The sequence below is a fragment of the Somniosus microcephalus genome, chromosome 21, assembly GCF_052327205.1.
Source record: "Somniosus microcephalus isolate GS21.2 chromosome 21, FLI_Smic_1.0, whole genome shotgun sequence".
In the NCBI taxonomy this organism is placed as follows: Eukaryota; Metazoa; Chordata; class Chondrichthyes; order Squaliformes; family Somniosidae; genus Somniosus; species Somniosus microcephalus.
In genome coordinates this window covers 71119477-71143398 of record NC_141007.1, presented here as the reverse complement: position 1 = coordinate 71143398, position 23922 = coordinate 71119477, and the positions used below count along the sequence as shown (strand labels likewise).

Sequence of the window (23922 nt, the reverse complement as noted above, 5' to 3'; positions counted from 1 at the left end):
GCATGAGATACGTAATACTATATCTGATGGATCACCACGGTATGAAAAACACAAATACTTTCTTTTGCTTAGAAATCCAGCATGCTGTGTGTGGTAGGTTGTGGGCTTGCATTCAATTCCCCACATTGAGAGTTGCTCAGCTCATCCATTGTGAGTTGAAACCAAAGGCTCTGCCAAAGAGAGCGAGGAGAAAAAACTGGAGAGCCAGTTATCCCAGTCACTTTCAGAATCACAGAATCTACAGTGCAGATAGAGGCCATTTCGGCCCATCGAGCCTGCACCGACACATATCCCACCCTATCCCTGTAACCCCACGTATTTAACCCCCTAACACTAAGGGTCAATTTATCATAGCCAAATCAACCTAACCTGCACATCTTTGGACTGTGGGAGGAAACCGGAGCACCCGGAGAAAACCCACGCAGACACAGGGAGAATGTGCAAACTCCACACAGACAGTCGCCCGAGGCCAGATTTGAACCCGGGTCCCTGGCGCTGTGAGGCAACAGTGCTAACCACTATGCCACTGTGCCCCCCACTGTTCCTCCACCTCCGAGCAGCTCATGAAGAGTTCCATCAGCAGAAGGATGTGCGCAAGTTTTCACCAATCCACTTGCCTGGGAGGGTGTGAATAAACCTCCAAAAGTGAAAGTACATAGAATGTACAGCACAGAAACAGGCCATTCGGCCTATTTGGTCTATGCTGGCGTTTGAGCCTCCTTCCAGCCCTTTTCTTCTGACCTTATCAGCATATCCTTCTATGCCGTTCTCCCTCAGGTGTTTATCTAACATCCCCTTAAATGTACCTCAACTACTCCATGTGGTAGCGAGTTTCACATTCTAACCACTCTCTGGATAAAATGGAAAGTAAAAGTTAAAAAAAAAAATCAGAACTTATGTAGATTTAAGATCCGAAAATAAGGGAGGCAAACATAACAGTTGCAGGAATGCAGCACGCTGTGAGTTACAGAAAACAAAAAGGGTGGTTCTGGCTCCGATCGGAGGGATTGCTGCAATTGGTTAGTTTAAATCTGCTGCTTATGACGTAGTGTGGTTGCTATGGGACCATTTATTTAGTGTGTGTTGAAAAGGAAGCAGCTGTTACAAGTTTTAAAATCCTGTGCTTTATCACACCCTTAAGGAAATGCAACTGTTCTGTGAAATTTCTTCACGTTGAGTTATTATGGACTGAACAATACAAACTTGATGTACAATAGATCCTCTTTACACAATGCTACCATTGGGAGCCATTAAAGGAAGAAAAATTGGATCAAGAGCAGTATTTAAGAGAAATTTTATAGGTTTCTCAATGGGGAAACCATAAACAATGCAAGTTGTATCAGAAAGTGTGCTGTATTACTTACAATCACTATAATGCCAGTATAAATACTTAAAACAGAGGGGTAGGAAGGGTGTTGTTAAACAAATATGGCCAAACAGTTAAATCAGTGTTCTGTTAGCAATGGTTACACAACTTAAAACATCAAGTGCACTGGACAAACAATGCTTCAGAGAAGGAAAGGGGGCAAAATACATGGAACTTTTCTCCACTTCAATATTTTTTAGCTTTACATTCACTGCAGTGTAAATGGAATAGCATAATTAACATGCGGTAGAATACAGTAATTATTGGAAAGGAAATTTGTCACTTTTTAAATTTGGTTTAATGAACAGATCTAAATAATACAAAACATCGGAAATCTTCAATTGAAAAGTCATCTTGGTGACAATATTTTGATGGTATGGTTCACTCCATTTACAGTACCTATCACAAAATGCCAACACTCTGCTTTATTCGAACTCCAGTTTAGACTACTTTTTTTTTTTTTTAAAAAGAGGAAAATCAACCATACTATCAAAGTTTATCCTTTGATATCTAACCATATGAAGACCATGCACCAAGACAATCAGAAGCTGCTTTTGGTTCAGCAGGAAAAGAAATATATATATTTTTTGCATGGTTATTAAGGATTATTTTAGATCTTAAAATGTCTTTTCAAAAGACACACCAACTCTCATCCTCTACTGGAGGTTGTGGATCATCTCCTCCTTGGCTATGAGGTGTGTGGTTTTGTTCACAAGTGCCATCAGAGAGTTTAGCTTGTGTGACCAGTCGTTGAGAATGTCATTGGGATCCTTGGGTCTCTGGAAATTGATAATTCCCGCTAGCCTGTCTACTTTTGCAAAGATGGTCTTGTTTACCACCAGATTGGAAAGAAACTCCTCAGATTCCTGCAACAAATATAAACTTGGATTAAAACTGGAAAATAAGAAATATAAAATCAGCAAAATGGGAAAGCTGACCCTACTGGACTGTCAAATAATCTGAAATGTTACAAAAGGAAATATCTGTACATTTACTGATGTCTCAATTGCCTCCTTTTGTGATGATTTCTGCTTTAGAACTAGTTGTGAAAAGGCTTGGAGCAGACATTTTGTACACCCCCAGTGCAATGAAATCAAGTTTTAACTGCAGTAGGTCTGCAATGCATTTATGTCACTGCAATGGTACCTTCACAATGTCCCCATCGGAGGAGTATTACATAAACTGGCTGCTCTATGACTGCCTATAAACAAGAACTCAAAAAACATAAAAGGCCTGAAATGACCAACCATTACAGTGGAATTTTACTCCGGATGACAATGTGAACATTCCAATTTGTAGAAGCAGCGATTATTAAATGGGAACATACTAATGTGCACTATGTGTGGCCTAAGAACTGATTCATTTCATTCTTCTTTCTAAGTTCATGTGCTGTCCACCAAGACATCTCCACTGCTGTGGTGAGAACTTCTTTCTGCTCAGCAGATCAGACACATCGACAAAACACTGGTTTCATTCCAGAATCTGCTTCTAGCCAATGGCATGGCCCTTTTCATTTTGTAGTTTCTCTCCTGCACTTCCACCATGTTCTCTCCATATCCTGATGTCCATCACTGTTTCTACTTCCTATCCTCTCCTTCATTTATTCAGTCTCATTGGTCTTCAATGCCAGACTGAAAAGACAGACCTATTGTTAAAGATAACAAGCAGCAGAATTGCTTCACTTGCCATCAGGTCTGCACCAAATAACACCTCTATATCCTCATTCTAATAAAATGTAAATGCAACGCCCATACCTCCTCCGATAAGTCAATGACTTTGCAGAGGTAGTTTGCAAGAAAGTAAACAGTGATGGTAGTTAGAAATAACAACAGAAAATGCTGGAAATACTCAGCAGGCCAGGCAGCATCCGTGGAGAGAGAAACAGAGTTAACGTTTCAGGTCTGGGAAGGGTCCCAGACCTGAAACGTTAACTCTGTTTCTCTCTCCACGGATGCTGCCTGGCCTGCTGAGTATTTCCAGCATTTTCTGTTGTTATTTCAGATTTCCAGCATCCGCAGTATTTTGCAATTATATTAGTGATGGTAGTTAACTTGTTTTCCTGAGTTACATCATTTGCTGCCACTGCCTTTTTATTAAAAAAAAAATAGCTGTTCACTGTGGCTTATTTTGTATAGAATCATCAAATTTCATTCATTAAAAAAAAAGCAGTGTTGTCACCAGGCTTATTTAGTATAACAGTACCATTATATTTTAACGGGGGAAATTGCACTTAAGCCAATATGCTTCAATGTTGTGTGGTACATTTCTTGTGTGATGCTCTTAATTCATCGCCTTAAATTGATCCCATCACTACCACCTGTAGTTCATGTTATTGTTATGCAGCCCTGTTCCTGGGACTAGGGACAGGGTCACTGGCAAGGCTTGGAAGCTAAGCAGAGCCAGGCCTGGTTAGTACCTGGAGGGGTGACCATCAGGGAAGACCAGGTGCAGAAGGTCACGGAAGAAGCCCCGAGGAGGGGCGGTTGGTGAGAAGGTCACGGAAGGAGCCACAAGAGGAGCGGCTGGGTGAGCAGGCCCGGGCGGTGGGCTGAAGATTGTCGGACAGGAGGAATGGTGGAAATGGAATGGCGGCGCGCACCGGCTTTGCTTCTCCCAGTCATGGGAGCTTGCAAGATCACATTTCGTTGTTCATGTACTTGTGCAATGACAATAAAGTTGAATTATTATTATTATTATACTCTATCCAGAGACAACCCAAGTTTAGAAGGACAGAATCTATAATTGCACTGCTGGCCGATTATCATGTTTGAAGTGACTGCAGTTTGAAAATTTCACACACTTGCACCTTTGCACACGCTTTCTTGAAATCCTAGTGAAAGCATCTTATAGACTACAGAAAGTTTGGTACTCACATCAACGGAAAGGTCAAGAAGGTCTGCCATTCTCTTCATTGTGATCCGTGTGTAATATTTTGCCATTATTCGAATATTCTGAAATATCAACATTAAAATGAAGTTTTTGAAAGTTTATAGGACATTAAAAATTCATGTATTTTGAAGAGGGCAGGATCCAGAGGTACTGATTACCTTTCCCCCAGCTCTAATTACCTGTAGAATGGTTCATAGTTCAGTATTCAGTGCAGTATGAACAAACCACAGCTTAAAATTTATTACTAGACGAGCTGATCTCCCATGATGTTTCTCATTGTGCGTTACAGGCTATAGGATATTGTGTAATTCAACACAGTGGCTGCAGCCTGCAGCTACAGCACTACACAGACATGTTTACATTGAGAATTTCTATTATAAATGATTTCATAAGCACTTATAATGTTCAATTAGCATAAAAAGTGAGACCACGGGAAGTGGAGTTTGTGGACAAGAAATGCAAGCTTACACAAAACTTTTAGTATAGTAGATTATTCTGTTCCCATCCTATAGGAAGAGTAGCCACTTCGAATCTTGGGATGTGGCTCATGCTTTGTCAACACTCAGCTCCTATTCCAGCAAAAGGCTTGCTGGAATGTTTATTACAACCATTTTAACCTTCCCCTTCACTTTCCATTGGATCATGCTTGGGTACAGTTTGAGGAGTGTCACATGCAAGCCTAAATATTAAGCACAGTTAGAAAACTGCTGGACTGTGGGGGTGGGTGGAGAATGAGAGCAAAGAAATCACAGGCAACTTCAACCTGCTCCTTACTGGATCATCATACCCACTTGTCACTAAGTGCCACTGAACAGAAGTTAGCAACAGGAACCATGGCTGTTTCGCCCCCGCACCCAACACCCCCACCCACCTACCTAGCACAAAAACTGCAACTGCAGCGCCCTCGCTGCTGCCTCTGCCGAGATCAGGTAACTCAATACAGGGATCAAACAAGAAGATCCACCTTTTTTTTTTTGTGGAAAGGTTTGTATCACACCAGGCACATTACTTACTAACTGAGCCACCAGGAACACCACGATGAAGCAACAATTTAAAATGCACTCAATGGCGGAGAAAAATAAATAAAAGGTAATTGATAAATAAATTCTATTCACTTGACACTTAGGTGATGGGACTATAGAAAGGGAAAAACAGCAGCTATGGCCCCCCACTTGGATAATATTTAGGAAATATACAGGAAACTTTCTGGTATCCGGCACGGACGGGACCGAGCTGGTGCCGTACCATCAAAAGTGCCGTAGAAACCAGCGCTAATGTTAAAACATAAGGTGCTTTTGAGCTCCGTGTGAATCAACAAACCCTGTTGCTAACAGCTTCAAAACAGTCGGCCGCAGCTTAAAAGCGTCTCTGTAGCTAAGCAACAGCTTCAGCTAGACCTTGCAGAGCCTGACTGGAAAAAAAAAGCAACGAGAAGTAAAAAAACTTATAGGAAACGGCTCCTGAATTTTGCCGGTAGATAGAGCTTTCCGGACATTTAACCTCCGGTTAAACAAAAGTTTCCTGTAATAAGATTCAGACATGAACTTGTAAAAATTACAGCACACGTACATGCTCCACTACCCGATTTTTAAGATCTTTCCATCTCTTATTTCCTTCTTCTGTGCTAGAAAATACATCTGTGCAAGCATTTTCAGGTAATTCTTCCCTCAATTCCTTGCCATAATCGTCCTCCAGTGAGCTCCAACGCATAAGTTCCATTGTGGTAAAGAGCTTCAGCAGATCTCTGCATAACAGAAACATAATGCTGCTCTTAGAGAGTAAAATACAGCAGAGTTTAACTATACACAATCAAATCCCTGGCAATCTTCTGTCAATTATCAAATCTATAAATCCTAACTTAGCTCCTTATAGGCAGTAACTCATTGCATGTTCCTCAGTCAGTAGATACACTGCATACCAATCTCTGGTTTCAAACTGCATCTTTTCCCCAATGCAATTCATGGCATTAAACAGGATTGCACTGGATTTGAAGAAGTCCGTATTGACATTTGCCATTCTGGTAATCAGAATGCGTATTCTAACCTGAAGGCTGGTGTAATTTAGAAACCACTTACTGCTCAAATAAGAACAGTCCAAAAATCTATCTCTCAGTCTTGAACATATTCAACGACTTCCACAGCCCTTTGTTCCAAAGATTCACAACCCTCTGAGTAAAGAAATTCCTCATCTCAGTGTTTAATGGTTCCATCAAACCCCATTAGAAAAAAACTCTTAAAAATAAAAAAACCTTGCATTTATTTATATAAATAGATTATGCTTTCTTTCATTGCTTTGACTTAATGTTAAACCTGATTACAACGACTTAAAAAAATAAAATCTCTCTTCATCCCTTTTCCCCCCCCAATTTTCTGTACTTTTCCTCCCTACTCCACAGGCTTTCCATCTCCATCCCAGACGGTCACTGCACTTTTCTCCAGGAGATGTTCAAGTCAATTATTTTGGAACTGCGTTGGCCGCTGGGCTTGAAGATATCACAGGAGTGAGATCATGTCAACATTCAGTCACAGAAATGCACTAATCCTCCATCCTGCACCCTATACAGATGTATTTTTTGCAAATGCATAATTTCACCCTAATACTGTTATCTCCTGATATGGAGCTTGCAACAGCAAGCATGAAAGACTGAAATATATCTTCTGCACTGCAATAAAGGGTTTCCCTCCAGTTACATTCAATTTAAATGGAATTGAAGTTTTGTTCTCCCAGGAGCATAAAACAAGCAAATAAATTGCTGAGCCAAGTGAAAAATACTGCACATATCATTAGCAATATCCTGTTACAGGAAATTTTCTGGTATCTGGCACTGACGGGACCGAGCTGGTGCCGTACCATCAAAACTGCCGCAGAAACCAGCGCTAATGTTAAAACATACGGAGCTTTTGAGTTCCGTGTGAATCAACAAACCCTGTTGCTTAGCAACAGCTTCAAAATAGTCGGCCGCAGCTTAAAAGCGTCTCTGTAGCTAAGCAACAGCTTCAGCTAGACCTTGCAGAGCCGGACTGGAAAAAAAAGCAACGAGAAGTAAAAAAAACTTAAAGGAAACAGCTCCTGAATTTTGCCGGTAGATAGAGCTTTCCGGACATTTAACCTCCGGTTAAACGAAAGTTTCCTGTATATATAATGTACCCTCAGTATTACACTTCAAAACGTACTTTTTAAAAAAATAATGTAATCTCTCACCAATATTCTCCCCATCTACCTTGAAGGTGTTATTTTCTTGCTGGTGTATAGTTACACGAGACAACTATCTATCTGTACCCTGCTCAAGTGCCCATTATTCACGTGCAAGTATCGACAGTGAACTTTAGCAAGCTGTTCAGTAGCACACGCAAGCTGGATCCAAACGTGCCTTTCCAGCAACGGTTGCTGCATAGTGATCAGAGGCAGTTGATTGTCGCCTCCCTAATCCAGGGGTGCCAATTGCGGTTGCTCAACCACCATCTCAGCTGAGGCCAGTTAACTTAGCACACATCAGGGAATAAACTCACTTGCAGCCTCGACTCAGTAGTAGCACTTACACCTTAGTCAGAAGGTGTTGGGTTCAAGCTAAATTCCACAACTTGACCACATAAACTGGGCTGGCACTTCAAAGCAGTATTGAGCGAATGCTGTATTATCGGAGGTGCCGTTTTTCAGATGAGATATTAAAACCAAGGTCTCACGTGCCTGTTCAGGTGGATGTAGAAGATCCCATGGAGCTATTCAAAGAGCAGAGGAGTTTTCCCGGTGTCTAAGCCAACATTTGATTGGCTATGATAAATTGACCCTTAGTGTTAGGGGGATTAAATACGTGGGGTTACAGGGATCGGGTGGGATATGTGTTGGTGTAGGGGTTATGGGGATAGGGTGGGGTGTGTGTTGGTGTAGGGGTTACGGGGATCGGGTGGGATGTGTGTCGGTGCAGGCTCGATGGGCCGAAATGGCCTCTATCTGCACTGTGGGGTTTCTGTGATTCTGTGATTTATTGCTCAAAAACCAGATTAACTGGTCATTTATCCAAATGCTGTTTGTGGGACCTAGTTGTGTGCAAATTGGCTGTTGCATTTGTTTACATAACAGTGGCTGCATTTTCAAAGTAATTCATTGGCTGTGCAGCATTTTGGAGCATCCTGATAATGTGAAAGGTGCAAGTTCTTTCTTTCACTGAGCCACTGGTACAGTTCTTTTTTGAAACTCACCAATTATAAAAACAATTGGTTAAGAAAATCTGAAAGTGTTGACAGGCCAATCAAGAAGTTTATTTTGTTTTCCCCTTAAATTTCATCTTACCTGTACTTTGGAATCTCTTCAAGCTTTTTGTCAAGACTGATTCTGTGGACTAGATCAGACTGCTCATTGTCATAAGGGGCCAGGATCACATAGAGAACAACACTCTTCAGAGCCTGAATGTTAAATATAAAAAGATCATTAAAACTTATGCAATTTAAAAAAGATCCACACAAGATATATACAGATTACAAAACCTGGGAGTAGCAGTACTGTTTCTGGTCTCCTGAATAAATACAGCAATTGCTAACTGTGCAATTGTGAAATACTGAATGCTCAAAGTGATCGAAAGTGAGCCCACATTTATTGCATACACTTCACATACCAAACTACTCTGTAGATTGCTTCAAAGAACACAAGGAATTAACAACAGCTGCTCTCTCCTACAGAAATGCATTGTTTCTACCATATAAACTCTACCCTCTTCCCCACCCTTGTTTATTTTTTAGTAGCCGGAGAAATCATGCAACTCCCTGGACAAATCCCCAAGGAAATGCCCAACGTTATGTGAGCGAGACAGAATTCTCCAGAGGTTAATTCATTTCAAGATATTTATTTAAATACTTTTATTAAACATGTTGTATTACTCTCCAGGCAACACTAAAACACATTAGACTTGATGAAAGCCAAAACCAAATCATTTGTTTCCCCCCAATCAATCAGTTTACTTCCTAAATGATCTACTTCATTTAGCCCAATTATAACACAATACAGCAAATAAACAGAAGCCGGTCAGGGCAGTCTCAGGCAGTGTTTACCTCGGTAGGCAACGTGAAAATTACATCTGCAAAATGTATTATAATTGTGGCTCACAACAGTTCTTTGTTTCTTTCTGTTTCCCTCTTTTCCACCCCGCCCCCCAACCCCCGCCATTATCTTTCTTCCCAATTCCCATACTATTTCCCGGCTGTTGGGGACAGCCTCATTCTCAAAACCTCTGCCAAAAGCAGACTGTCATTTTATCATCTTCTTAAAAAAAAGTCAAATCAACCTTTTCAGAAAGCAACTGCAGGCAGACGTTTCCTTTAAAGAGGAGACACAGCTGCTGGGAAAACAATAATTCTATTGTGCAAGATTTTTTTCAAATCTTATTTAAAATAATATTTATCATGATGTTTATGGAAGTGGTTTCATTGCTTTTCTGTTTATTGATGAGAAGTGTTGTGGCAGATTTGGCTGGGTAGTCATCTCTAGATAGTTGAAGTGTCATGATCCACATATTGAAAAACAAAATATTGGCATGATCACATTTCATTTATCACTGATTGAAAGGAAATAATATTGTAAATTTTAATTTGTCATTTTACATCATCAATATTGTACTTTACACTATTTTTAATCTGAGGAACTATGTTTAACTAGTGTCTATTAGCCACAAGAGTCTCGTCTATAAAGCCTAGAATCCAGTTACATAAGTTCTAAATCAGCAACTCATCAACAGAACCTGTTCCACAAGCCAGCTTTTGCAGAACTGTAACATGGTGTGGAGTTAGGGATTTGGTTTAAATGCTCATTTTTTGTGTTGTAAATAGAAAGGCAATTTTTTTTTTTTTTTTTTTTTTTTAAATACCAAAACATTTAAAAGCATACATATCTAAATATATGAACAATTACATAAATACTCCTTTTCAAATATATATTATTTGTTAATGTTCCTGCATCAGGTTCAGTCCTTTTTAATATTTTTAAAGCTGACTTGCCTTCTTGCCTAATTTTCCCTTGCTAAAAAATATACATGAAGTTTTCCCTGACATGGCATTTAAAATTCCAGTTAATTAACACAGGAGCTCCCTTTTGTTTTTCCCCTTCATGTGATGTTATTTCTCTATAGATTACAGGCTGGTGCACAAGAACAAAGACAACCCAGGACTTAAAAATACTCTTTCTTCTGGCACCCAGATTGACCTGTATTTTCTATCATTATTCCTTTCTGTGGATTTATTTTTTTTCCTTGCAAACTACTTACTTCTAGGTTACTTTTTGCCATTTCTCTTCCTCTCCATCTTCTGCTGGCCTTGATTTTTTTAATGCCTTAACCATCTTGAATGGCAAGGCACACTTAACCATTTCTAGCTGTGCAATTAGACGACCTTGAGCTTTTTCCAAGTAAACTACAAACTTATACTGTATCATGTGAACAATGCATTCTGCTTTTTAATTTCAGTACAAGGTCTTTGAACAGAGGGACTATTGGTGTATTAGAACAATGCAGGATCCTTTCAGAATTTGACTATCAAAATGTTCAGGTACAGTACAGAGAGAAAATGGGATCAACTTCTGCCTCAGATGCTGCCACTGATTTGCATTAATATGCCAGAAGCCTCTAACTAGCTGCACAAATATCTTCTCCCCAGTTTCATCCAGCCTAGGAGGAGGAAACACAAGTACTCTCAGGAACCCCACAGGTTCTGGCCTCAGAGCAACTCTCAAAAGTAGCCATGATACAATTCTATTGCTCATCAGAACAGGCGAGAACAATGTTTTGGCCGTCAAAAAATCTCTCAGGTGGTTCAGTGAACAGATCACCGTTGCTCTTTAAGAGTTACGAGTCATAAGATGATCAAGAATCATCCATGGACCAAAAACAGTGCAAGAGCAAGAAATAATGGAAATCCAGCAGCATTCAATGCTAACAACTCAATTACAGCACTCCTTCACAATTCATACCAGCTCTTTACCTGTTGCCATTTTGTGCTCTCAGCCTCGATACAGGGTGTATCGTAGATGGCACGATAGTGTTTGCAGATGGACAGATAGGATCCCTCATGCTGGTCAACTTGAATCATGAGGTTGTAGTATTTTAACTTCAGCTCCTGTAAAAGACACCAAACTGCATCAAAATTATTGCAGATACATGCAGATATAAATGGTCTTGTGTGATGCAGGGATAATATGTACAGCAGTTGCTTTTAGTGTTAGTCAGATGGAGACCAAGTCTAAAATGAAAATAATCAAAATTTTATCTATCTTAACACAAGAAAATGCAGCACAATAAAAATGAAACTCAGCCCATTAAGCCCAGACAGTACAACTATGGTAATCTACGAGAAATAGCTCACATCTTACAATTCCATGGTATAGTCTGGCAAAGCGCCAAGAAGATACTCCATCACTGCACTATCAATTTGTAAAAACGCAAAACAATTCCCACTCTTTTTTATAGCTGGCAAATACTCGAGTCTGCGTGACATCATCAATAAATGAAAAGAATTTGAAATGACACATCCTTTACCTCAGTATTTTCCCCCTGGAAGAATTTTGTGTTTATTTTTTTGCTGATGATTTGGGTTCGAATATAATCCTTTACAGCCACGCAAAGTCTCATTTGTTCCAAGATAAACTCAACCTTCTCTTTCTTCTCCATTGACCCATAAGTTTCAACCTGTTGGTTTAAGGCGAGAACAATTTTTAAAATAATAGTGTAATAAAAAGTTACGGTAGTTGAATTGCTCTACAAACATCCATTTCAAGTAAATTTCATATTTCTTAATTTTATCAATGAACCTGCAGTATGTACCTGTTGTGAATAAGTAAAACTTCTGAACTGGAGACCTGATTAGAATGACCCTTAAAGAAAATTAAGCCATACTTCAATTACAGATTTTAACACAGATCAGGGGAAATATTTATTGCAACCTTAACATGCCAATGAAGTTATCAGACACCAGAACTCCTGTATTTCCCCAGTTTATCTAATAAGTACTAGCAATGACTTCGAGGAGGAAACTCCTGGGGGGTGTGGGAAAGAGAATCTCTTCACTTTACAACTCTATCTATTATATCAAATCCTACCAGAAGGTGGCAAATACTCTACTCATCTAGTGCTTTATTTTGCATACAGTAAGTTTTATTCTCAGGTCATCAAGCAAAAAAGTGTTCAAATCACCCGGAAGGAATCAATAAAACAAAAAAAAAAATCCATGAAATTTGGTTAAGAATTACCTGGTTGAGAATCCAGGTGACAGGTGAATTTAGATTCCTCTTCTTCAATCTGCAAAGGAGGGCTATCTAACTATACTTCATTTAAGCTGCAATGCCATACTGAAATTTTTTCTTGTTGATTCAGGTCTGTCATTATAAATAAGGTATGACACGTTGACAGTAAACTCCTTGGGCAGGATTTTCATTGGGCCGTGGAGGCGGGATTGGAGGCGTCTGGGGGGTTAAAATCCCGAAATCGGGGGTCCCGACCCCATCCCGCCTCCATGCCAGTTTCAAAGGAGGCGGGTACCCGCCCCACACTGGGACCCGCCTCCCCGAGGCAGGAAGGGGATTAGTGCCAATTAGCTGCCTGTTAACAGGAAGTTAACAGGCAGTTTTTAGCCTAATCCCTATTTCTAATGTTGAAGTGTGGGATTCCCGACGGCTCCAAACCACGCCAAGTTAGAGGAGGCGGACCATCGGGATGAAGGGCTTGGAGGGGTCGAGATGTCCGGTGTTCAGGTGAGTGATGGGTGCATGAGTGCAAAGGTAAGTGTGTTCGGTGTGTTTAAAGAACTTTTACATACCTTTGCAGCCTTCCTTCCTTCAGGTCTTGAGAGTCCCTCATCTCACTGGCACAGAAAGCAGAATGGCTGCGAGCTGTCAAAAATTGCAGCATTCAGCTTTCTGTTCCGGGGAGATCTCTAAATCATCCTGAGAGGAAGGAATTAACTTAGAATACAGATTGTCAGTGTTTGACAGCTTCAAACAGCTGTGAAACACTGATATTTCATTTGTCAAAAGGTCTTGACAGATGAAATATCAATCTGTGATGTCACCTGTTGCCAGGTGGCTCCTAATTGGTCTGCTGAGCCCGCTGGGTGGGCTCAACAAGGTCAATCAAGTCAAAATCACGTGGGTTGGCTAGAACTCGATGGAGGCGGGACTACAACCCCGAAAGTTGTAGTCCCGCCTCCTACCCTACTCCTCAATGAAAATCCAGCCCCACATGTCTGGCAATCAACTTCACGGGACAGCAACAGGACACTTTTATCTATTACAACTCGGTCTGTATGTACTTAATTAATGAACCAGGTATATGCCAACTTATTTGCTGAACTTGAATGTTGCAAGTCCAACATCAAAATGACAATTTCTTTGTGAGGGGGAAAAGTAGAAGAAAAAAATAATAACTTTTTATCTCCACAGTCTCATTGTCGACAAGTTGTAAAATATGGCCCAAACATCTTGATAGTACAAAGAGAGTCTGGACTGAAAAGGCATCTTCAAAGTTTGCAACTTTGGAGAAGATCCACTAGGGATTTAAAGGACCTGCTTTGTTAAATAGGAATTCTCAATAGGTCACTATTTTGGGAGAACCTTATTCACCATTAAAGCAAACATCTTTTATGAGCCTAGATATTATTATTGACATTCACCTGAAGTTCCTGCAAAATGGCAGAAGCTTCTTTCAGTTCCCCAGCTTCCTCCTTTATCATTGCCAAGTGCTTGGTTAAGCGAGCACGCTCTATTTCCACATAAATCTGAAAAATAAAAATTAACGACTACTTCAGACAAACTATTTATTTTATTGCATTATCCAGGTTTTGATTCACAATATAATGTCCACGGACATTTAAATCTCTTAAAAATGTAACTATACAAAGCAGGAAGGTCATAAGTATGGTCTGTGGGAACCTTACTTGGACCTGATTAAAAAAAGTTATACACAATCTGGGGAGTAGCAACATTGTTCCAATTGAAAAAGAAAATACTGCAGATGCTGGAAATCTGAAATAAAAACAGAACATGCTGGCGATACTCAGCAGGTCAGGCAGCATCTGTGAAGAGAGGAACAGAGTTCAAAACAGAGCTCTGCTTCTCTCTTCACAGATGCTGCCTGACCTGCTGAGTATTTCCAGCATTTTCTGTTTGTACAGGAAACTTTGGTTTATCCGGAGGTTGTATGTCCGGAATACTTGATCTAACGGCAAAAATCAGGAGCCGTTTTCTATAAGTTTTTTTTAGTTCTCGTTCTTTTTTTTTCCCCAGTCAGGCACGGCAAGGTCTGTAGCTATAGCAACAGCTTCAGCTAGAGACGCTTGCAGCTGCAGCCGACTCTTTAGAAGCTGTTGCTAAGCAACAGTGTTTGTTGTCAGATACGGAGATGAAAACCTCCGTATGCTTCAACATTAACTTTGTATGTCCGGCAGTTTTGATAGATCGGCAACACGCCGGTCCCGGATATCACAAAGTTTCTTGTATTTCATTGTTCCAATTGATACTTCATAAAAATAACCACATAATTTCCTTCCCTGTTGGCTCAATGTGTGATAGAGCATTGAGCCACACAAACTAGAAAAGATTCACAAACAACCACAACAACTTGCATTTATATATAGCCCCTCTAACATAGTAAAACGTCCCAAGGCGCTTCACAGGAGCATTAACAAACAAAATTTGACACCGAGCCACATAAGGAGATATTGGGTCAAAAGTTTGGTCAAAGAGGTAGGTTTTAAGGAGCATCTTAAAGGAGGAAGGCGAGATAGAGAGGCGGAGAGGTTTAGGGAGGGAATTCCAGAGCTTAGGGCCTTGGCAGCTGAAGGCACGGCCGCCAATGGTGGAGCAATTAAAATCGGGGATGCTCAAGAGGCCAGAATTGGCAGAGCGCAGAGATCTTGGGGGTTGTAGGACTGGAGGAGGTTAGAGAGATAGGGAGGGGTGAGGCCATGGAGGGATTTGAAAACAACGATGAGAATTTTAAAAATTGAGGTGTTGCTTAACCGGGATCCAATGTGGGTCAGCGAGTACAGGGAAAATGGGTGAACAGGACTTGGTGTGAATTAGAACATGGGCAGCAGAGTTTTCAATTACCTCAAGTTTACAGAGGGCAGAACTAGGGAGGCTGGCCGGCCAGGAGTACATTGGAATAGTCAAGTCTAGAGATAACAAATGCATGGTTGAGGGCTTCAACAGCAGATAAGCTGATGCAGGGGCGGAGTCAGACGATGTTTTGGATATGTGGTAGGAAGCTCATCGGGGTCAAATATAACACCAAGGTTGCGAACAGTCTGGCTCAGCTCAGACAGTTGCCTGGGAGAGGAATGGAGGCGGTTGCAAGGGAACGGAGTTTGTGGCAGAGGCCCAAGACAATGGCTTGGTCTTCCCAATAGGTTGGAAGAAATTTCTGCTCATCCAGTACTGGATGTCAGACAAGCAGTTTGACAATTTAGAGACAATGAAGGGGTCAAGAGAGGTGAAGGTGAGGTAGAGCTGGGTATCGTCAGCGTACATGTGGAAACTGACAGTGTGTTTTCGGATGTTGTCACCGAGGGGCAGCATGTAGATGAGATATAGGAGCGGGCCAAGGATAGTTTCTTGGGGGACACCAGAGGTAACGGTGCAGGAGCGAAACGAGAAGCCATTGCAGGTGATTCTCCGGCTAGAAAGAAAAGAATGGAACCAGGCGAGTGCAATACCATCCTGATCTATGCTCTCCATTGGCCCAATAGTAGGGATTCGATAACTAGCCTCTGTGTATTTGGGCCAGGGAAAAAAAGACTTGCTAGAATACTGCGTGCAGTTCTGGTCACCACGTTACAGGAAGGATGTGATTGCACTAGAGGGGGTGCAGAGGAGATTTACGAGGATGTTGCCTGGGCTGGGGAATTTTTGCTATGAGGAAAGATGGGATAGGCTGGCGTTGTTTTCTTTGGAACAGAGGAGGCTGAGGGGAGACCTAACTGAGGTGTATAAAATTATGAGGGGCCTAGATAGAGTGGATAGGAAGGACCTATTTCCCTTAGCAGAAGGGTTAATAACCAGGGGGCATAGATTTAAAATAACTGGTCGAAAGTATAGAGGGGATTTGAGGAGAAATGTTTTCACCCGGAGGGTGGTGGGGGTCTGGAACTCACTGCCTGAAAGGGTGGTAGAGGCAGAGACCCTCATCACATTTAAAAAGTACTTGGATATGCACTTGAAGTGCCGTAACCGACAAGGCTACGGACCAAGTGCTGGAAAGTGGAATCAGGGTGGATAGCTCTTCGTTGGCTGGCATGGACAAGATGGGCCGAATGGCCTCCTTCCTTCTGTGCTGTAAATTTCTATGATTCTATGATTTATATAGCGCCTTTCACAATCACTGGATGTCCCAAAGCACTTTACAGCCAATGAAGTACTTTTTGAAGTGCAGTCATTGTTGTAATGTAGGAAACGCAGCAGCCAATCTGGGCACAGCAAGCTCCCACAAACAGCAATGTGATAATGACCAGATAATCTGTTTCTGGGATGTCGATTAAGGTATAAATATTGGCCAGGACATCAGGGATAACTACCCTGCTTTTCTTCGAAATAGTGCCGTGGGATCTTTTACATCCACCTGAGGAGGCAGACGGGGCCACGATTTAACGTCTCATGCAAAAGACAGTACCTCTGACAGTGTAGCACTCCCTCAGCACTGCACTGGAGTCTCAGCCTAGATTTTTGTGCTCAGGTCTCTGGAGTTGGACTTGAATCCACAACCTTCTGACTCAAAGGCAAAAGCGCTACCCACTGAGCCACAACTGACACTCTAAATGCAAGTTATTTTTTTGCAAATGCCGTTATTCCTCAACCGATAATAAGGTGCGTGGCCGCACAGCCCGGAACCAGCTTTTTCAATGTAAAGTTTTGGGCATGTGTGAAACTGTGAATGGGCCGAGGGAACATTGCATTTGTAGCCCTCTTTTAGCTATTTCTGCAGATTTATTACAACACAAACTATGGTGCCGTTAGCCCCCAGATCAATTTCATTGTTCTGTAATTGATTTACAAATAGTGATTATACATTTCATAATAACATATGCCTGGACATCTTTAAACAAACAGGCTTAGGAAAGGTTTTGTATTGACACCTTGACATGCGTTCAATTGGCTAACCTTCCAAACATCAGTGCTAATGTCTTTATTGGTTATATAGGTATCAACGATATAGGTAAAAAACTGGATGAGGTCCTAAAAGCTGAATATAGGGAGTTAGGAGGTAAATTAAAAAAATAGGACCTCAAAGGCAGTAATTTCACGATTGCTACCAGTGCCACGTGTTAGTCAGAGTAGAAATAGAAGGATATTTCAGATGAATACGTGGCTCGAGGAATGGTGCAAGGGGGAGGGATTCAAATTCCTGGGACATTGGAACTGGTTCTAGCAGAGGTGGGACCAGTACAAACTGGACGGTTTGCATCTGGGCAGGACCAGGACCGATGTCCTAGGGGGTAGTGTTTGCTAGTGCTGTTGGGGAGGGTTTAAACTAAAATGGTAGGGGGTTGGGAACCTGTGCAGGGAGAAAGAGGAAAGGGAAGCAAGGATAGAAGCAAAAGACAGGAAGGAGAAAAGCAAAAGTGGAAGGCAGAGAAATCAAGTGTGCAAATCAAACAGGGCCACATTAAATAATAATTCTAAAAGGACCAAGTGTTAAAAAAACAAGCCTGAAGGCTTTGTGTCTTAATGAGAGGAGCATTCGTAATAAGGTGGATGAATTAGCTGCGCAAATCGATGTAAACGGATATGATATAATTGGGATTACGGAGACATGGCTCCAGGGTGACCAAGGCTGGGAATTCAACATCCAGGGGTATTCAATATTCAGGAAGGACAGGCAAAAAGGAAAAGGAGGTGGGGTAGCATTGCTGGTTAAAGAGAAGAGTAGCACAATAGTAAGGAAGGCTATTAGCTCTGATGATGTGGAATCTGTATGGGTAGAGCTGAGAAATACCATGGGGCAGAAAACATTAGTGGGAGTTGTATACAGACCCCCAAACAGTAATGCGGAGGTTGGGGATTGCATTAAATGCGAAATTAGAGACGCGTGCAATAAGGGCACAACAGTTATCATGGGTGACTTTAATCTACATATAGATTGGGCTAACCAAATTAGTAACAATGGTGTGGAGGAGGAATTCCTAGAGTGTATACGGGATGGTTTCCTGGACCAATATGTCGAGGAACCAACTAGAGATCAGGCCATCTTAGACTGGGTATCATGTAATGAGAAAGGACTGATTAGCAATCTTGTTGTGCGAGGCTCCTTGGGGAGGAGCGATCATAATATGATCGAATTCTTCATTAAGATGGAAAATAAAGTAGTTGACTCAGGAGACTAGGGTCCTGAATTTAAACAAAGGAAACTACGATGGTATGAAGAACGAGTTGGCTAGGATGGATTGGGGAACGTTACTTAAAGGGTTGACGGTGGATAGGCAATGGCAAACATTTAAAGAGCGCATGGATGAACTACAGAATTTGTTCATCCCTGTCTGGCATAAAAATAAAACAAAAGAGGTGGCACAGCCGTGGCTAACAAGGGAAATTAGGGATAGCATAAGATCCAAGGAGAGGACATATAAATTGTCCAGAAAAAGCAGCAAACTTGAGGATTGGGAGCAGTTTAGGATTCAGCAAAGGAGGACAAAAGGATTAATTAAGAGGGGGAAAATAGAGTACGAGAGTAAGCTTACAGGGAACATCAAAACTGACTGTAAAATCTTCTATAGATATGTGAAGAGAAAAAGATTGGTGAAGTCAAGCGTAGGTCCCTTGCAGTCAGAATCAGGGGAATGGACACAAATAACCTCCCAGAGATGTCAGGGAATATAGGGTCTAATGAGAGGGAGGGACTGAATGAAATCAGTATTTGAAGGGAAATGGTGTTAGGGAAATTGACGGGATTGAAGGCCGATAAATCCCCAGGGCCTGATAATCTACATCCTAGGGTACTTAAGGAAGTGGCCCTAGAAATAGTAGATGCATTGCTGGTCATCTTCCAAAATTCTATAGACTCTGGCACAGTTCCCATGGATTGCAGGGTAGCTAATGTAACTCCACTATTTAAAAAAGGTGGTAGAGAGAAAACGGGGAATTGTAAGCTGGTAAGCCTGACATACGGTAGTAGGGAAAATGCTAGAGTCCATTATAAAAGATGCAATAGCAGAACAATTGGAAAACAGTGACAGGATCGGACAAAGGCAACATGGACTTACAAAAGGTAAATCGTGCTTGACTAATCTACTGGAATTTTGAGAGGATGTAACTGGTAGAATAGATAAGGGAGAACCAGTGGACGTGGTGTATTTGGACTTTCAGAAGGCTTTCGATAAGGTCCCGCATAAGAGATTAGCGTGTAAAGTTAAAGCACATGGGATTGGGGGTAAGGTACTGACTTGGATAGAGAACTGGTTGGCAGAGAGGAAGCAAAGAGTTGAAATAAACGGGTCTTTTTCCGAGTGGCAAGCAGTGACTAGTGGGGTACCGCAGGGATTGGTGCGAGGACCCCAGCTAGTCACAATATATATTAATGATCTAGATGAGGGAACTAGATGTAATATCTCCAAGTTTGCAGACGACACAAAGCTGGGTGGGCGTGTGTGCTGTGAGGAGGATACCGAGAAATTTCAGTATGATTTGGACAGGTTGGGTGATTGGGCAGATGCAGTATAATGTGGATAAATGCGAGGTTATCCACTTTGGTGGCAAAAACAGGAAGGCAGATTATCTGAACAACAATAGATTGGGAATAGGGGAAGTGCAACTAGACCTGGGTGACTTTGTGCACCAGTCGTTGAAGGTAAGCATGCAGGTGCAGCAGGCGGTTAAGAAGGCAAATGGTATGTTGGCCTTCATAGCGAGAGGATTCGAGTACAGGAGCAAGGATGTCTTGCTGCAGTTGTACAGGGCCTTGGTGAGACCACACCTTGAATATTGTGTGCAGTTTTGGTCGCCTTATATGAGGAAGGATGTTCTTGCTGTGGAGGGAGTGCAGCGAAGATTCACCAGACTGATACATGGGATGGCAGGAATGACGTATGAGGAGAGATTGGGTCGATTGGGCTTATATTCGCTGGAGTTTAGAAGAATAAGATGGGATCTCATTGAAACTTATAAAATTCTAACAGGACTAGACAGACTAGATGCAGGAAGGATGTTCCCGATGGCAGGGGAGTCCAGAACCAGGGGCCACAGTCTAAGGATAAGGGGTAAGCCATTTAGGACTGAGATGAGGAGGAATTTCTTCACCCAGAGAATGGTGAACCTGTGGAATTCTCTACCACAGAAGGCAGTTGAGGCCAATTCATTAAATATATTCAAGTAGGAGTTAGATATATTTCTTAAGGATAAAGGGATATGGGGAGAAAGCAGGGACAGGGTACTGAAGTTCGATGATCAGCCATGATCTCATTAAATGGCGGAGCAGGCTCGAGGGGCCGAATGGCCTACTCCTGCTCCTACCTTCGATGTTTCTATGCAAAAATGGCATAGACATATTTTTCCTCAATGTATGCTATCGCATCAAAGGTAAGTAGCCAAAAGAAAATAATCCCATGTTTAGAGGTAGATCTCACAAGGAAGCATGCTTTTGGGAACAGGTGAAAACATACTAACCTTCCCAGCTGTGACAGTGCGCAAAGTGTCAATCAATCTCAATTTGATTGGCAAGTCAGTGATCTGACTGATGTATGTATAGCACTCCTGGACCATTTTTGTAACTGCCTGCAGAGTAAACAAAGGAAACGATGATGGCTTTACAAACACTGGTTACATTGAAAGCTCGACAGTCTATCGATTCTCACCCAGCCTACAAGTGCACTTAGCTTCACAAGTAGCACGAACAGCGTTAAGTTGAACTAAAAGCAAGAGTTTATTTGACCCTCATCAACAGGCATTAATGTCGTGAACAAGCTAAAAATCCTTTTACTACTTTTAATGAGAAACAGCATGCTCCAGCATCAAGCTTCATGCAATGTGGTAGCTTTCAGTTATTTAGAAATGAAGAAAATTAGTTAAAAGATTAATTTTCTCTTTTTGCCAAGTACATTCACAAGATTAGGATGGTCTCAGTTATTATTTATTATATTCATCTTTATTACAGGCAAGGTAAGAAGAAAAAAAGGAAAAGCATTTATAAATTCTGTAAACCTAGCTGTTGAAAAAAATAGCAGTCACATTGAGAAGTTGATGAAATATCATGCTCAGGGCTATTTTTTCCCCTACACACTAGAAACATTAGCTGGAGGTTCCTTTCCTATTTAAAAATGAATAAATAATAGGATGCCGTATGTTCGAGCATGGTACCATAGATGGGCGGAATATGGCAAGGTGGTACCTGCTAGTTTTCCCATAGTTAGTTTTAAGTGTCAACACAGGTTGAAACCGTGGTTAAAGAGAGCAGGCAGAGAGAAGGAAAAGGACTAGTGTGACAATTACCCCATGGCACGCTCATGCACCTCTTGGTGACTATTTAAAGTGGAAATAACAGATGTGGGAGCAACTCCGCACAACATCTTCTTGACCAGTGTATGATAGAGTGGGAGAAGAAAGATGATTGGAAAAAGAAACAGCCCAAAGTCATGATCAACAAAATGTTTGGAAACAACAGGAATACATAACAATCTCTGAGTATATGCAGAACATTAAGTTGTCCTTTTTAACTCAATTGAAACCAGAATGTTGAGATACTGGTTGTGAATGTCCATAGAATCATAGAATAATACAACATAAAAAGAGGCCATTCGGCCCATCGCGCCTGTGATGGCTCTATGAAAGAAAGTATCAAATAAAACTGATCAACGATACATTAACATTACAATACAAAAGTCCACGGTCTTCCATAGCCGACTTCGGTTTGTAGTTAAAAGGCTCACTGAAGACTACGTTGACGGTAGGAATTCAGTCTCCTCATACAGAACCTAAGAATATAAGAAATAGGAGCAGTAGACGACCATACGGCCCCTTGAGCCTGCTCCGCCGTTCAATAAGATCATGGCTGATCATTGACCTCAGCTCCACTTTCCCGCCCGATCTCCATATCCCTCGATTTCCCTAGAGTCCAAAAATCTATCTCTCTCAGCCTTGAATATACTCAAAGACTCAGCATTCACAGCCCTCTGGGGCAAAGAATTCCAAAGATTCACAACCCTCCGGGTGAAGAAATTCCTCCTCATCTTGGTCTTAAATGGCCTTCCCCCTTAGTTCTAGACACTCCAGCCAGGGGAAACAACCTCTCAGCGTCTACCATGTCAATTCCCTTCAGAATCTTGCATGTTTCAATGAGATCACCTCGAATTCTTCTAAACTCCAGAAAGTATAGGCCCATTCTACACAATCTCTCATCATAGGACAGCCCTCTCATCCCAAGAATCAATCTAGTGAACCTTTGTTGCAATGCCTCCAAGACAAGTATATCCTTCCTTAGATGAGGAGACCGAAACTGTGCACAGTACTCCAGGTGTGGTCTCACCAAGGCCCTGTACAATTGTAGCAAGACTTCCTTACTCTTATACTCCAACCCCCTTGCAATAAAGGCCAACATGCCATTTGCCTTCCTTATTGCTTGCTGTACCTGCATGCTAGATTTGTGTGTTTCTTGCACGAGGACACCCAAATCTCTCTGAACACCAACATTTGAAAGTTTCTCACCATTTAAAAAATATTCTGTTTTTCTATTCTTCCTACCAAAGTGAATAACCTCGCATTTCCCTACATTATACTCCATCTGCCACCTTACTGCCCACTCACTTAGTCTATCTATATCCCTTTGCAGACTCTGTGTTCTCCTCACAGCTTACTGTCGCACCTAGCTTTGTATCATCAGCAAACTTGGATACATTACACTCGGTCCCTTCATCTAGGTCATTAATATAGATAGTAAATAGCGGAGGCCCCAGCACTGGTCCTTGCGGCACCCCACTAGTTACAGCCTGCCAATCTGAAAAAGACCCTTTTATCCCTAGTCTCGGTTTTCTGTCCATTAACCAATCCTCTATCCGTGATATTCTATTTTTTCCGTTTTTATCAATTTTTTGATCCTTTGCTGGTTTCTGAAACTCTCCCGATCCCTAGGCTTACTATTATTCTTTGAAACACTATAAGCTCCTTCTTTCATTAATGCTATCCTTAACTTCTTTAGCTAGCCATAGATGAATCATTTTTCCCATGGAGTTTTTGTTTCTTAATGGAATGTTTTTTGTTGAGAATTATGAAATATTTCTTTAAATGCTAGCCACAGCTTATTTACCGCCATACCTTTTAATCTATTTTTCCAATCTACCTTAGCCAACTCGCCCCTCATACCTATGTAATTGGCTTTATTTAAGTTTAAGACTCAGGCAAGTCACTCTCAAACTTAATGGGAAATTCTATCTATAGTAATCTGGGATGTAATGTTTAAGTTATCCACCAGATGGAGCCAAAGATTAAGGGATCATATTCACCAGTGTTTAAGGTAATGTCCTGGTACACCAGTCAGTATGGTAATGTGGCATTGCATTATGGGTATGACTCAGAGGGGTTCCTCCATCTTGCAGCTAGAAATACTGTGTTTTGCTTGCAGCCTGTAAGAGATGTTTCTCTGCTCCACCATGTAATAAATAGTTGGGTTTTGTTCCTTAAGATCTCGCTTCTCTCAGTTTCAGACCTTATCA

At 41.4% G+C, this 23922-nt stretch overlaps 1 protein-coding gene across 1 annotated transcript in view; it reads right to left on the bottom strand.

The window, feature by feature from the left end:
• Nucleotides 1–1277: 1277 nt before the first annotated feature.
• The window catches only part of psmd12 (proteasome 26S subunit, non-ATPase 12), a 35496-nt gene continuing 12851 nt past the window's right edge, over nucleotides 1278–23922 (bottom strand). The window contains exons 4-11 of the mRNA XM_085963915.1: nucleotides 20885–20992; nucleotides 13903–14007; nucleotides 11775–11924; nucleotides 11221–11355; nucleotides 8546–8658; nucleotides 5825–5999; nucleotides 4240–4317; nucleotides 1278–2232 (exon numbers count right to left, since the gene is read on the bottom strand). Coding sequence (XP_085820041.1) covers nucleotides 2023–2232; nucleotides 4240–4317; nucleotides 5825–5999; nucleotides 8546–8658; nucleotides 11221–11355; nucleotides 11775–11924; nucleotides 13903–14007; nucleotides 20885–20992 — 1074 coding nt within the window. The 3' untranslated portion in view covers nucleotides 1278–2022. The remainder of the gene's footprint in view (nucleotides 2233–4239; nucleotides 4318–5824; nucleotides 6000–8545; nucleotides 8659–11220; nucleotides 11356–11774; nucleotides 11925–13902; nucleotides 14008–20884; nucleotides 20993–23922) is intronic.